Consider the following 15,358-nt stretch of genomic DNA (forward strand, 5'->3'; position numbering starts at 1 on the left):
CCCCCCGGTCCTCTCCCCCCCCTTAACTGTGGTTAGAAGGTTCCTGATAACTACTGAGAATCTACAAATGACCATTTTGAAAACCGATTAAAATTAAAATCTATAATTTTCAACCTGAGTTCCCACATTCTAGTATTGTGCTTTGTATCCCTTGTGTTTGTTCTTTTTATGTCTTTGTTATTATTTGTCTGAATAAACCTATAATTTATTTTCAATCATTATTGTTTCCTCCCACATATAGGTGTGTCACGGGCAGCCGTAGTACATTTGAATTTCCGAGCCGGGTCAACCTTTCCGGTCCCAGTTTGTACTGTACAACCAGGATGAAGTGGTCAGACTTTATGCTTCATAAAGGTTGAATTTACTCTTACTAAAGAGGTAGATGTGCGTGGTGTACATTTAGGTTCTCAATTTCAATTCTTAACAGTTGAAAGTTTCCAAATACTAGAGCCTTTGCCATTGCCACAAACTCTGATTTTCTAATCCCTATTCCCTATATCTTTGAAATACAAGTCGTGGACTTATATATTTCAATCTAAAATAATCTGAGTTGAAATATCTAAGGTTGCAAAGATATAGGATTTAGAAAATTTGAGTTTCTAGAGTTGTTAACATTTTGATGGAAGCACCTCGTTAAAAAATCTTCTTTTAAGGTCCCCTTAATGTTAAGAATTACAATCCCTTACGAAAGCAAATCTGACAACTTTATAAATATATTTTGCTAGTGAAAATTCATATTTTTAAAGTGCAGGGTTTTCCTAGTGTACAAATAGCTTGCGGATTTATGTAAAAGAGACAGAGGAAGTAAATGGACAGAATTAATCTTATTTTCAAGAATGGAAAATTACGAAATCCTTCTTGATATTTGTTTCTCGGTTTAAGGTTTAAAAGGTACCGTTGTGAATCAGATTTACCAACCTATCTGAAGGATGAACTACCCATTCAAATATACTTTTTTACAGGGTATCCCATTCAATATACTTTTTTACAGGGTTTCTCATTCAAATATAATTTTTTTACAGACTTTCCATTTAAATATACTTTTTTTTACAGGGCGTACCATTTAAATATACTTTTTATTTTACAGAGTGTCCCATTCAAATATATTTTTTTACAGGGTGTTCCATTACATATTCTTTTTTTTACATAGATGTCCCATGAACGTTTTTTCTCTAATTACAGGGTGTCCCAAAGAATTTTTTTCTTTTATTACACGGTATCCCCCATTAGAAATATTTTGCTTGTTGCAGGGTGTCCCATTAACAAAGTGTTGAGAGCTGAATGAGTGATGACTGAAGAGTGATATATAAGTGAGTGATGGAGTGGGTGCTGGGTGTAGAGCAAGAAAGAACCTTGTAATATGAAGAGAGAGACATGTAATCAAAATATAATTTACATTGCTCAAAAGGGGCAACATGGTTCCCAGGCTAGATAGATAGATAGATAGATAGATAGATAGATAGATAGATACATAGATAGATAGTTTTTATATATGTTTATTAAAAAAGTAAACAATACAAAACACCAAATTATTTTAATTTGTTACATAGATAAAAAGTCAACCCGGTTTTGTTTAATAATTCAGTAAATAAAAGTATCTGTATGAGAAGAAAATACATAGAAAGAAAGTCAATATTACTTATGAAAAAAGACAGAATTAGATTTCAGATACAGAGCTCAAAACTTTAGAAATGGTATATCCTTAATTAGATTTCAGATACAGAGCTCAAAACTTTAGAAATGGTATATCATTTCAGATACAGAGCTCAAAACTTTAGAAATGGTATATCCTTAATTAGATTTCAGATACAGAGCTCAAAACTTTAGAAATGGTATATCATTAATTAGATTTCAGATACAGAGCTCAAAACTTTAGAAATGGTATATCCTTAATCCCGATCGCTTAATCTGAGTATACCAATATGTTCATTGTGCACACTTTTGATTTTCTCCTTAATCCATTTTTTTAACATCCCTATCGTATTAAAGTCACGTTTTACAACAAATACCGATACAATGCTACATCGATTGAACTAATCAGATTGAAAAATTACGTTAAATTGCTTTCCACAAACCGGTTTTCAGTCCATTTGAACATTAGAGCATTGCTGCATTTAAACAAAATAAAATGCATTACGTTCAAATAAATTTATTTTAAACGTTAGTCCAAATGAATATATAAGTTTAAACTTTCGTTGGTTCATCGAACATTAGTCTAATTGATATGACACCAAAAGTTCAGGCAATTTACAAACCGGTTATTCAATTTTTCAATTTTCAATTTCCCGGCTTCTGATACGCCACTCTGATTGGTTGAATTTTTCAGGATACACACACAAGATTAGGTTCGCCTCAAGATTAATAAAAAGAGAGGATCAATTATTGATCTCCACCATTATAAAGTTTTCAGCTGAGGTTAGATAAACTCGAGATTTAGATTAGAAAAGCTAGATCGAGTACAAGTAAATAAAAAATAGTTTAACAGAAGTCAAGCAATATTTCTAGATGGAAAAACAAATTGCACTGTTTTTTAGAAAAGAAAATATTTAAAATATAAACAATAACAATCTTAAATATATAGATACTAAGATATACAGTATGGACAAATAGTTAGATAGTTAGATAGGCAGATATATATTGATGAGGGGAAGGGTCCAGAAAATCATGGTGTGAAAGTGAAGAGATAGGCACCTTAACATTGACATGGTACAGATAGATAGATAGATAAATAGATAAATAAGACAGATAGAAAGATAGAAAAATAGATAGATACATAGATATATATATACAGATAGATAAGAACGATAAATAGATATATAGAAAGAAAGATATAAAGATATATAGATATATGGAAAGATAGATAAATATAAAGATAAATATAAAGATAAAAAATCTGATTTTCAAAGGAAGAATTGAAACGCAGCATTCTCAATTTTTCCGGTTTGGATACCTGGTCTGAAAAGATTAAAGCGTGAGCCGGGGCGGGAAAATGTTAATTTGAAATTCAAAACTAAATTTGAATATGGCTCATTCAGACGCGGGTATATAAAGGGAGAAGAAAGAAAAAAACGATGTCGAAGAAGAAAAATATTTCAGATTATTAAACAAGAAACTAGCGATAATTGCAGTCAATGGACGGAACAATTTCATTTGGTGGATTTTTTGTTCGGTTCCCGGATTTATTTCAAGATTTTCCATTCACGTATACATACACAGGCAAATAGCAGAGTTTCATTTTTAAAAATCATCGAAAAAAAAACCCAGCGAGTATAAAGTGGAGGGTGGAAGGGGTAGAAGGGAAGAGGATGGGAGGGATAGAAGGGTGGAGGGTGGAAGGGATAGAAGAGTGGAGGGTGGAAGGGATAGAAGAGTGGAGGGTGGAAGGGATAGAAGAGNTCCTCCTACCCTCCTACCCTCCTACCCTCCTACCCTCCTACCCTCCTACCCTCCTACCCTCCTACCCTCCTACCCTCCTACCCTCCTACCCTCCTACCCTCCTACCCTCCTACCCTCCTACCCTCCTACCCTCCTACCCTCCTACCCTCCTACCCTCCTACCCTCCTACCCTCCTACCCTCCTACCCTCCTACCCTCCTACCCTCCTACCCCCCAAGCCCTTATATCTAAGTTGAAGCCCTGGGACTGTGTAAAACTGTCATCGTAAATAATATTCTGAAAGCAAAGGTAGAAGGAATCTACAGAAAGTTCTGAATAAATGCATTTTTAATCGAGGACCCTCTAACCCCCCAACCTCCCTCCAAACTCTTCCATCCCTCCTCCTACTCCCTCCATTTTCTCTTTCTTTAACTCCCCCCTCACTCTCATTTTCCCTTTTTTACTTTTTTTTTCAATCTTTTCATAGCACAATTATTACATAACAGTCAAGTACCAAATTTCGTAAACTTTACAAATTGACTTCCTTTTCATAATGTGAATTTTTGCACCCCTATGTATGGCCTATCCACAATGTCCCCCCCCCCCTCCCCCCCGCTGTCTGATACACTTTTTGTGGGATCATGCGACCGATGTTCATTTAACTTAATTAATTTAATCCAGCTCAATTCATTATATTTAACGCGACAATCATGAAATGTGTACAGCAGGACATTCGTGGATTTCATGCTAGATTTAGATTTTTTTATTCTAATAAATCTTTTTATACTCGACTCACAAAATGCAACTGAAGTACTTTTTTCTGGATAGTGGTTTACTTTTATAGGTGAATAATATTGAAGTATTTTAATTAAGGACACTCAGTGAGGGTGCAAATTGAGAACACACATAGAGGACACACGTTGAGAATACACATTGAGAATGCACATTGAGAATACACATTGAGGACACACATTGAGGACACACATTGAGGACACACATTGAGGAAACGCATTGAGGTCTCACATGGAGGGCACACATTGAGGACACGCATTGAGGACACACATTGAGGAAGTACATTGAGGTCGCAAATAGAGAACTCACATTGGGGACACACATTGAGGACACATATTGAGGACACACATAGAGGGCACACATTATTGATCACATGGAGGACACGCATTGAGTACTCACATTGAGGACACACATTGAGTACGCACATTGGAGACACACATTGAGTATTCACATTGAGGACACACATTGAGTACGCACATTGAGGACACACATTGAGGACACATATAGAGTACGCACATTGAGGACACACATAGAGTACTCACATTGAGGAAACACATTGAGGACACATATAGAGGACGCACATTGAGGACACACATTGAGTACTCTTATGGAGGACACATATTGAGAACTTACATGGAGGACACACACATTGAGGACTCAAATTGAGGATTCACATTGAGGACTCACATGGAGGACACACATTGAGGACACACATTTAGTACTCAAATTGATGACACACATAGAGGACGGACTATGCAATATTAGGAAGGCAGTATTTAAGCACTATTAAGAGCATACACTTGAAACGTTTCCATGATAAAACCCCTTTATTGGGATACCCTGGACAACAATTGCAGTTTTATATAATATCTTTTGAATTTCATTTTTTTCACTAAACCACACGCACATAAACATAAAGTACGGACAAACGCGCGTATAATGAGAACGGGAAGTGTAAAGTGTGCACGCACGAAAACACATTGTTTTCATNTCATAGATTAATACATTTACAGACTAAACAGACGCTTCACTATTTCTTTGTTTATAATTTCGAACTTCTGATATAGTTTCTTCGTCATTTCCAAACATAAAAGTTATTATCTTGGGAACCCAGCTTTTCCTGGAGATCTACATAATTTACAAACAAACAGAGATTACTACTTTATATATCAGATACAAAATCTCTACTCTGAAAGAATTTAACCAATTGTATTTTGATTTTCGTTTTTCAGAATCAAATAGAAACACACTTAAAATACTATTATTATAGATATATATATATATATATATTATATGTAAATATATTATAGATTCATATTAGATTTTTGTAGAGCATTTTTAAGTCCCTATGGAATGTGTGAAACAGACTGGATACACGATGCATGATGCCCTAACCATACAATAAGCATGATCAGTGAGTATATATAGACACTCTCAAATTTATTTATCAAATTTTTAAACAGCCTCGACTCTAAGTGTCGCAACGTCTTAGGCTTAGGGTTTACCTCACCAACTTTCTCATACTTTTTTGAAGCCCTAGGCATATACATTTCAAAAATGCAACACGTTTGTTTATAGCTTAAGCATACAAGGAGTAATTGGCGAATTACTGTTCGATTTTTACGTGTAATATTGTGATTTATCTTACAGAAAACCGATGATATTTTATCCATGGTTTGACCATTCACTAATTCCCAACCCAGGGGGTCAGGTTGTTTTCCTGAGGGGGGGGGGGATTAATATTGAAGGGTGGTGTTGGGATAAAATGAGTATGGGGAGGGAGGGGTGTGTGGGGGAGGGGGCGGAAACGAACTAACCAATATTTCCTACAAAACAATGTTTAAAGCGTAGGATTTGAGTTAAGTTCAGACTTTTGTCTGCCCCGAATCACATGTTTTCAATATATTAAATGTTTCAATATCTATATATAAATTTGGCTTGTCTGTCTGTTTGGGTGTTTTGGTGTCTGTTTGTTTGTTTGTATCCAATAAACGTCAAAACGGGTGAACCGATCGGGCCCAAATTTTTTGTGGGACATCACGTGAAAATTTTGAAAATCCACGAAATTTTTTGTGAAAATCCGCGAATTATTTTTGTTTTGTTTTTCGATGTACACATAGAGAACATGTTCACAATTAATTTGGAAGATGGGCGCGAAGCGCCCTCAATATGTTTCAATATATTATATGTTCTCAATATATTATATGTTTTCAATATATTTTAGGCTTTCAATAAATCATATGTTAAAATAAATTATATGTTTTCGGCATATTATATGTTTTCAGTATATTATATATTTTCAATATAATTTATGTCTTTCAATATATAGTTTATGGTTTAATATATTAAATGTTTCAATATATTTTAATAATGAATGAAATTGAATAATGAGTTGCAACCTTTTGTTGAATAATACTTCTAAATATAGTTAGAATGATTGAGCTATCTCCAAAAATACATTGATGTTATAAATTATTATAACAATTTTTAATCAAAAAAATAACATAATTAAAGCTATCACAAAAGTAAATTAGTGCACAGTATTAAATTTGTTACAGACTTTTTGCAATTTTCTAAATTTCCTGTTTCTTTATCTATCTGTCAATATGTCTATTTAAATTGATTGGTTTAAACCAACGCTATATAGTTGTAGAGTTTTCAGAGACCCCTTCCAGACCACCCCGTGAGAATTTGAAAAGTTAAAAAATTAGGATCTCCACAGGAAATCCCCATTTCCTATATGGTCACAGTACATTAATATCCTCCCCTCCCCTCCTCCCCTGTCTCCCAGTTACGTATGCAGGAGGGGGGTGGGGTGGCGGGAAACAATTCTTAATTCCCGGATTTTCTTGTGAATTTAAGAAGTTGCGGCATGGGGCGGAATATCCGCTGTCAACAGGAAGAGAGAGAAATATTCGGAGAAAATATTGACCAGGACTAGTGGGCCCAGGGGCGCTTTACTCCGTGCGGCGCGCGCCGCCCGGTTTGGATGAATCAAAACCCCGACTCCGGACGCGCATACATCCGTGCTCTACAGTTTTCTCAGTTCACGATAGACCGCTATGTAAGACGGACGTCTACACAGCTAACCCACCAATCTAAATATTAACAAACACAATGAGTGTTTTGTCTACGTTACTTATGTTCAGCGCGAGCATTGCGAGTGTTCAATCAGACTGCTATTTCCCTGTGGAAATGCAAGGAGAATTTATGACGCAGTGGAAAGAGTCGCAAGAAATAGCGTACACCAGTATATCTCTTACATACAATTCTGTTCCAAGTTGGGGAAACTGTCACTCACGGCATAGGGAAAATGTGATTTTAAGAGATTCCTCATCGCGAGGCTCAGACTGTTTCAGATGTATCAGAATTATTCAAAGATCAGTGAATGTAAACCAAGTTCATGTTAGAAACTTACACAAGTGTTTTGATACTGAAGAGGAGGCACTTAGAGACTGCCCGACCTCTCATGAGGTGACAAGCCGGGCTGTTGAGGAGATAATGTTGTATAAAACTCGTGGATTTTACGGAGAATCGGCCGTCACACAAACACATTGTCCGTTCAGCGGTCGATGGAAGTTTTCCTATTCTAATGTTGAAGAGGCTGCTGGCTCGTGTGATAGCGAGAGTTCAGAGGCCGGAGGCTGTCCCAGCGAGTTTATGCTTGACCTCAAGTTCCGTAATTGTGATTTCCCGGATTTTGAAATGAGCTTCCAATGTTTGGGACACTGGTCTGGAGAAGATGGGAGGAACTATCTGTCCTTGTTGGACACCAAACTACCCCAGCTGGGAGAAGAACCAAGACCAAGATATAGATGTGCAGTTTATCAAACAGATTTACACTCTGGAGTCACTCATCTTGCACTTTCCAACGACTCCACATGTGTTCACCAGCTGGAGTCTCATGTTAGTGGATATGAGACACTGCGACTAGAGAGGATAGAACTGAGTCCCAAACCTGAGATGGGACACAAGTTCCCTGCCTGGGCACAGGGGGACTGGGACAAGGTTCATGTGAAAGGATCAGAGTTAATTTATAGAAGTAAAGAGGAGTTGACAACCTACCATGTTGATGGTTTGATTTCACCATCACAAGGACGGATTGTCTCCAGGATTAGTACAGCGTGTGGAGAGCTGGGTTATGCTTGTCTAGCTCTGGAACAGCGTACAGAGAATATTCTTGAGCTAAGAATTGGCAAGATTGATTCTAAGCTTGACGATGCTCTTTGCTCTGACGAGTATCTGGACCAGTACGCTTGGATTACTGTTGGAAAAGAGGTTGTTAGAACTCCATGTCCACTTTCAGGAACTTTTCATGGACTTATTCCTGATGCAGAGGGACTGTGCGCCCGTTCATCCACCTCATGTTCCCGACCCGACCAGATGGAGTACAAGGTGTACAACTGTGAAAACACCACCGAGGTGTACGAGGACAGGTTGTACCAGTGTTATGGTCAATTCCAAGATGGCGGTTTAGTGTACACATTTACACAGAGACTTGATCTGCCAGTACAAGAGTGTTTTGTCGGTACAACACGGGATAGTGTAGAGCACTACGTCATGGAGGCTGGAGCACATTGTAAGCGTGGTAAAGAGCCCTCTCTGTACGGTATGGTTATGCTAAAAGAAGAGGATCTAATTTGTGATGAAATTATTGAGGAAACTCAAGAACCAGTTCTCCGTCCTGTAACCCCAAAACTACTGCACCCAACCCTCAGACCGGAAACAGGGCACAAAAAGCACAATCATAATCCAAACCATCATCATAGGTCCTCCAGACCACAATCCTCTACTCCCCCCTCCATCAATCAAGTGGAGTCCTCAAATTCTTCCCCCTTCCTGACCCCCTTCCCGGGACTATTTATCCTGCTCCTAGTCTCCTGCTTCTGGTGCTAAACTCCTGTTTCTGATACTAGAAACAATTATCTACTCCTAAATCTGGTGCAGCACAAATCCAAAAGAATTCATACAGTTTTTCATTCTGATAAGAAACCAACTAGTGATAATATAAATACTTAATATATTTAATTTATAGTACTTTAATCATAATAAATTTTACTCTCATAAGTCATGATGTTTTTCAACTTTTTCAATATAGAGATTGACAAAGAAGTTTAGATTTAGAAAAATATGATACACTCGTAGGAAGTAAAACAGGCTAGAGTCAATATGAGAGCAAAAAGAAAGAGTAAAAAAGAAAAATTTTAATGAAAAAAAAACATTATTTTTAACTAAGAGCTTGAGAAATATACATGAAAAGTAAAACAAAAACTATAAATATTCAACAATGGCAAAATGAAACAATTCATAATGACTAAAGGACTTCATTTATAATTTTTCAAATTAACAATTGGTCTACTGTAATTTAGTTTTCAAGCATTTTTGATAGAGATATGCTTATTTTTTTAAATGAAATTGAGTAGTTGCCACAAACTTTGATCTTCTAATTCCCATATCTTTGCAACTCAAAGTCGTAGACCTTTGATATTTCTGTTAAATCTGTTAGATCAAAATTTGAGTTGAGGTAAAGATTCAAACCTAATTTCTTTCTAAAGAAATTTTGTGAAAACTCATTTTTATTTCAGCGTCAAATATCAAATGCACTGAGTTCTTGGCATAAATTCTAATGTTCTAATTCCTAAATTTGTGCAACCTAATGTGTGTTTGTGTTTATATTTTAAACAATTGTTTATGTTAGGAGGCAAATAATCTCGTGTTTATGTTAGGAGACAAATAATCTTGTGTTTATGTTAGGAGGCAAATAATCTTGTGTTTATGTTAGGAGTGTGTTTATGTTAGGAGGCAAATAATCTTGTGTTTATGTTAGGAGACAAATAATCTTGTGTTTATGTTAGGAGGCAAATAATCTTGTGCTTATGTTAGGAGACAAATAATCTTGTGTTTATGTTAGGAGGCAAATAATCTTGTGTTTATGTTAGGAGGCAAATAATCTTGTGTTTATGTTAGGAGGCAAATAATCTTGTGTTTATGTTAGGAGGCAAAGTAAACATTTAATATTTTAACTTAGTCTTTTTGATCTAACAGAATTCATAGTTTTAAATGTCAAAGATATAGGAATTTAAAACTCATAGTTGATTTTAATAATTTTATTCGAACTTTAAGGTTTAAAAATGAATTACATGTCAATTAATGAGATAATGATGATTTTATTGAAAATAAAATGAATGAAACAAAATGACGTGTTCAAAATGTATTAACGACATAAAATCCGCAAAACTATCTGGGACATTTCTTTAGGACATTTACTGGTGCAATCAACTACATTTATATACGGTCATTCTATTCTTACATTCATGTTTTTCTAATTTTTCACATTTTTTTAGCGAGGTTTTAACATGTTTATTTTTAATTATTTCATGTGTTCTTCCATTTTTTATTTGTTTCAGCAATTATTTGATTTCTTTCTTTTTCATTTATTTCAGTTATAATAATGTTTTTGTTTTCCTTTATTTTTCTATTTACTAAAACAAGACATTCATGTACATGTTGCCTTTAGCTGGACCGAATGGGTGAAATTTTTTGTTGACACTCATGGGTGGCAAGGGGTGTTATAGGCAAAAAAAATCGATTTTAAAATATTTTTTTTCTAAATTTTGTGCAATTTTTTTCCCACGAGCAACCTTCAGCTAGTTTTTAATAAAACCTGAAGAAAGATATTGAGTCTTTGCCACAAACTTAAATTTTTTAATCCCAATATCTTTACAACCTAATGGCGTAAACCTTAAACCTTAGATATTATAAGCTTGGATTATTTGATACAGCACAGTTCATAGTTTAAAACATCTAATTTCTAAGACATCTGGTTGCAAAGAAAAAGGAATTAGAAAATAAGAGTTTTGGGCAAGGCTCATTTCATTTCGAGGTTTCGAGAGTTAGGAGACTGTATGCGTAATTTCATATAACCCTCCATTACAGATGCCAATACCCTATTCACAACAGTACCCATAAAACCTTTGTCTGATCAACTATAAATTGGATATCCATTTTTTTGTTTTTAAAAACTGTTTATTTTCATTTGTGGTAAAAGTGACTTGCGCAGTTCTTCCTTTTAAGAAAGAATGAATAAATTATCAGAAACGAACAATTTTCAAGTTAGAAAAATGATAAGATTAAGGTTTCAAGGGTACCGTTGTAAATCGGACATTGCTATTTTATTTTGAAATTCATTAAACAAGTTGCAAAGATATGAGATTATTATTTTTTATTACAGACTCAAATTTTCTAATTCCTTTATTTTTGCAACCTGATTAACTGGTGTAAACCTTTTATATTTCAAAATTAGGTTATTTGATATAACAAAATTTAAACAATGAAATATATAATTTCTACGACATTGGGTTGCAAAGATATAGGGATTAGAAAATCAGAGTTTGTGAAAAAGACTCATTCTCTATATTTTACGGTTCATTTCCAGAACCGTGAACATTGGTATGGAATATATATCAATGTTTAAGAGTCGGAATGTATTTCAAATTAAATATTAATTGATCAATTGAAGTTTGAACAAACAAGATCAGATTCATTCATTCATTAATCATTTTGAATGAATTATTGAAAGGTATTGAATGGGCAGATTACATAGTGTTTGTAGGGTAGAGCCGAGCCTTAGGCCAAACCTAGGCATATAGCAGGCATTCATGAATTCAGGCAGTATATTACCTAGTAGATGAGTTATAGAAGAGAATATGAGAAATGTGAGAATGAATAAAAAAAATATGAGATAAATGGATAAAAATATGAGATAAATGGATAAAAATATGAGATAAATGGATAAACATATGAGAGCTGGGAAAATTAAAGGGACTGTCGACGTAATTTCAAGTGACATGTCCGATTCAAAATAGAGAAGTGAAGGATGGATAGGACGGGTTCAGGGTCGGGAGAAGAGAAGGATGGATAAGACAGGTTCAGGGTAGGGAGAAGAGAAGGATGGATAGGAAGGCGTCAGGGTAGGGAGAAGAGAAGGATGGATAGGAAGGGTTCAGGGTAGGGAGAAGAGAAGGATGGATAGGAAGGGTTCAGGTTAGGGAGAAGAGAAAGATGGATAAAACGAGTTCAGGGCTGGGAGAATAGAATGATGGATAGGACGGGTTCAGGGTTGGGAGAAAAGAAGGATAGATAGGACGGGTTCAGGGTTGGGAGAAGAAAAGGATGGATAGGACGGGTTTAGGGTTGGGAGAAGAGATAGATGGATGGGACGGGTTCAGGGTAGAGAGAAGAGAAGGATGAATAGGACAGATTCAGGATAGGGAGAAAAGAAAGGATAGATAGGACGGGTTCAGGGTTGGGAGAAGAGAAGGATGGATAGGACGGATTCAGGATAGGGAGAAGAGGAGGATAGATAGGACGGGTTCAGGGTAGAGAGAAGAGAAGAATGAATAGGACGGATTCAGGATAGGGAGAAAAGAAAAATTGATAGGACGGGTTCAGGGTTGGGAGAAGAGAAAGATGGATAGGACGGGTTCAGGGTAGAGAGAAGAGAAGGATGAATAGGACGGATTCAGGATAGGGAGAAAAGAAAAAAGGATAGGACGGGTTCAGGGTTTGGAGAAAAGAAGGATGGATAGGACAGGTTCAGGGTAGGGAGAAGAAAAGGATGGATAGGAAGGGTTCAGGGTAGGGAGAAGAGAAAGATGGATAAAACGGGTTCTGGGTTGGGAGAATAGAATGATGGATAGGACGGGTTCAGGGTAGGGAGAAGAGAAGGATGAATAGGACGGATTCAGGATAGGGAGAAAAAAAATGGATAGGATGGGTTCAGGGATGGGAGAATAGAATAATGGATAGGACGGGTTTAGGGTAGAGAGAAGAGAAGGATGAATAGGACGGATTCAGGATAGGGAGAAAAGAAAAATGGATAGGACGGGTTCAGGGTTTGGAGTAAAGAAGGATGGATAGGACGGGTTCTGGGTAGAGAGAAGAGATGGATGAATAGGACGGGTTTAGGATAGGGAGAAAAGAAAAATGGATAGGACGGGTTTAGGGTTAGGAGATAAGAAAGATTTGATAAGATGGGTTTAGGGTATAGAGAAGAGAAGGATGAATAGGACGGGTTTAGGATAGGGAGAAAAGAAAAATGGATAGAACGGGTTCAGGGTTTGGAGAAAAGAAGGATGGATAGGACGGGTTCAGGGTAGAGAGAAGAGAAGGATGAATAGTACGGGTTTAGGATAGGGAGAAAAGAAGGATGGATAGGACAGGTTCAGGATAGGGAAAAAAAAGAAGGATGGATAGGACGGGTTCAGGGTAGGGAGAAAAGAAGGATGAATAGGACGGGTTCAGGATAGGGAGAAAAGAAGGATGGATAGGATGGGTTCTTGCAAGGAGAGAGAAATGAGAGAAGGATGTTCGATCTATTAGAAGGATCAGAACACAGAAGGTCTGCAGGTTGAAAAATTATCTGACGACAGAAACTANTCATCATCATCTTCCTCACTCCGCCCCACCCTTTCTTAGAATAACATTATTAAAACAAAATATAAATTAATTGATTTTCTCTGTCAATAGAAGAGTCTTAATAGTAAGATTTTTAAACTTCTTTCAGGTTACATTAAAAATGTTTTGAGGAAATATTTCATTAGACATATCTTTAGTTAGACATATCTTTAGTATATTTCATTAGACATATCTTTAGTATATTTTAAAAGGAATTTAAAAAAAACAACTACTTGATACTTTTTGCTTTCAGAGGCTTAATTTCTACCCGATCATAATGGAACTAATATGATATTTCCTAATATTTTCTATTTTTCATGATCTGATAGTTACTTTCATTACTGTTTCGAGGATTTTTGATAATGAAGACGACATTTTCATTTTTTCCTGGAACGTTCGAAAATCCAGCGCCAGAGAAATATCTTTAAAAAAACGAAATCAAAAATATTATGAAATATAAACTATATACAAATGTGGCGAAAGATAATCGATGACTATAGGTTGTGATATCTGAATGATTTGTTTGAAATTAAATTGATTTTTTACGGTCTAAGTCATATGTTGCAATTTTCTAAATTTGTATGGACGCTATGTTATTCGGTATGAGCCGTCTTTAACAATTTTCTCCTTATAGATGCAACAGATAGAAAGTGCTTTTTTATCACATCAAGCCTATTCCTATACCCCCTTCCCTTTCATTTTTCACGAACACTCCCTTTAAAATGAACATATATTTTTAAAATATATTTTCACTCACCCTGCCGTTCGTATGTCCGTTCGTATGTCCGTTCGTATGTCCGTTCGTATGTCCGTTCGTATGTCCGTTCGTATGTCCGTTCGTCCATCTGTCTGTATCCTAGAGACATCGCAGAAGACTAAAGATTATGACTACTATATGTGTGTATTTTATAATCAGATTGTGGATATTTATGTCAAGGGGTGTATAGCAAGGTAGCGGGGTTCAACCCTACTTAAACAATATTCAATCATTTTTTACAGTGATAGTAAAAATACTTAAAAATTAAACAAAATAATTTAAATTTTGTGAAGTATATTTGAGGTTTGTTGAGATACAGTCCATCTTAGGAAAATATGGTATTTGATAAGGATCTAACGCATATTCTTTGAGAGAATTTGAATGGATAGTTAGTTAAATAGATACAGAGTAAGTTTTATATTCTATTGAAATGCAAATTAATAAAGTATAAAAGTTTAAAGGGTTATTTAAGAATCATACAAAAAATACAAATATTATTCAGTATGTTTTAAGGAAAGATAAACATTAATGAGGCCTTATTTGTTTAAGTAGTTATTTTTGCGATTTAAAAACGAAAAATAAGCGATCCGACGATTAGATGAAAATCGTTAAAGGAATAGAGTCTTTGCCACAAACTCTGATTTTCTAATCACAATATCTTTAGAACCAAATGTTGCAGACCTTAGATATTTCAAACTATGAATTCTGTTAGATTAAATAATCTAAGTTTGAAATGTCAAAGGATTTCATCATCAGGTTACAAAGGATTGGAAAAAATTGAGTTTGTGAGAAAGACTCAGTTCCTTTGCATTTTTTAGTTTTCGAGATTTACATTGTATAACTAACTTGACGTCAGGACTGTAGACTTAACCTATAGTGACTCTCCAAGCCCAAATGTAGTGGCATTTCCGAATCCCGAAGATACCTTATCAATCTTATTCAGATCAAGGATGAATGAGATATCCTTAGGTTTCTATCT

At 35.6% G+C, this 15,358-nt stretch overlaps 1 protein-coding gene across 1 annotated transcript; it reads left to right on the forward strand.

Moving 5' to 3' along the window:
* The first annotated feature begins 7,023 nt into the window (after window positions 1-7,023).
* Window positions 7,024-9,309, forward strand: LOC111706288 (uncharacterized). Its single transcript, XM_023479122.1, has one exon. The coding sequence runs from the start codon at window positions 7,284-7,286 to the stop codon at window positions 9,060-9,062; it is 1,779 nt and encodes a 592-aa protein (XP_023334890.1). The 5' UTR covers window positions 7,024-7,283; the 3' UTR covers window positions 9,063-9,309.
* The last annotated feature ends 6,049 nt before the right edge of the window (window positions 9,310-15,358 follow it).

This window comes from Eurytemora carolleeae, unplaced genomic scaffold, assembly GCF_000591075.1.
Source record: "Eurytemora carolleeae unplaced genomic scaffold, Eaff_2.0 scaffold465, whole genome shotgun sequence".
Classification (NCBI taxonomy): Eukaryota; Metazoa; Arthropoda; class Copepoda; order Calanoida; family Temoridae; genus Eurytemora; species Eurytemora carolleeae.

Coding starts and splice junctions, on each gene's coding strand:
- LOC111706288 (XM_023479122.1), top strand. CDS start 7,284: ATGAGTGTTTTGTCTACGTTACTTATGTTCAGCGCGAGCATTGCGAGT.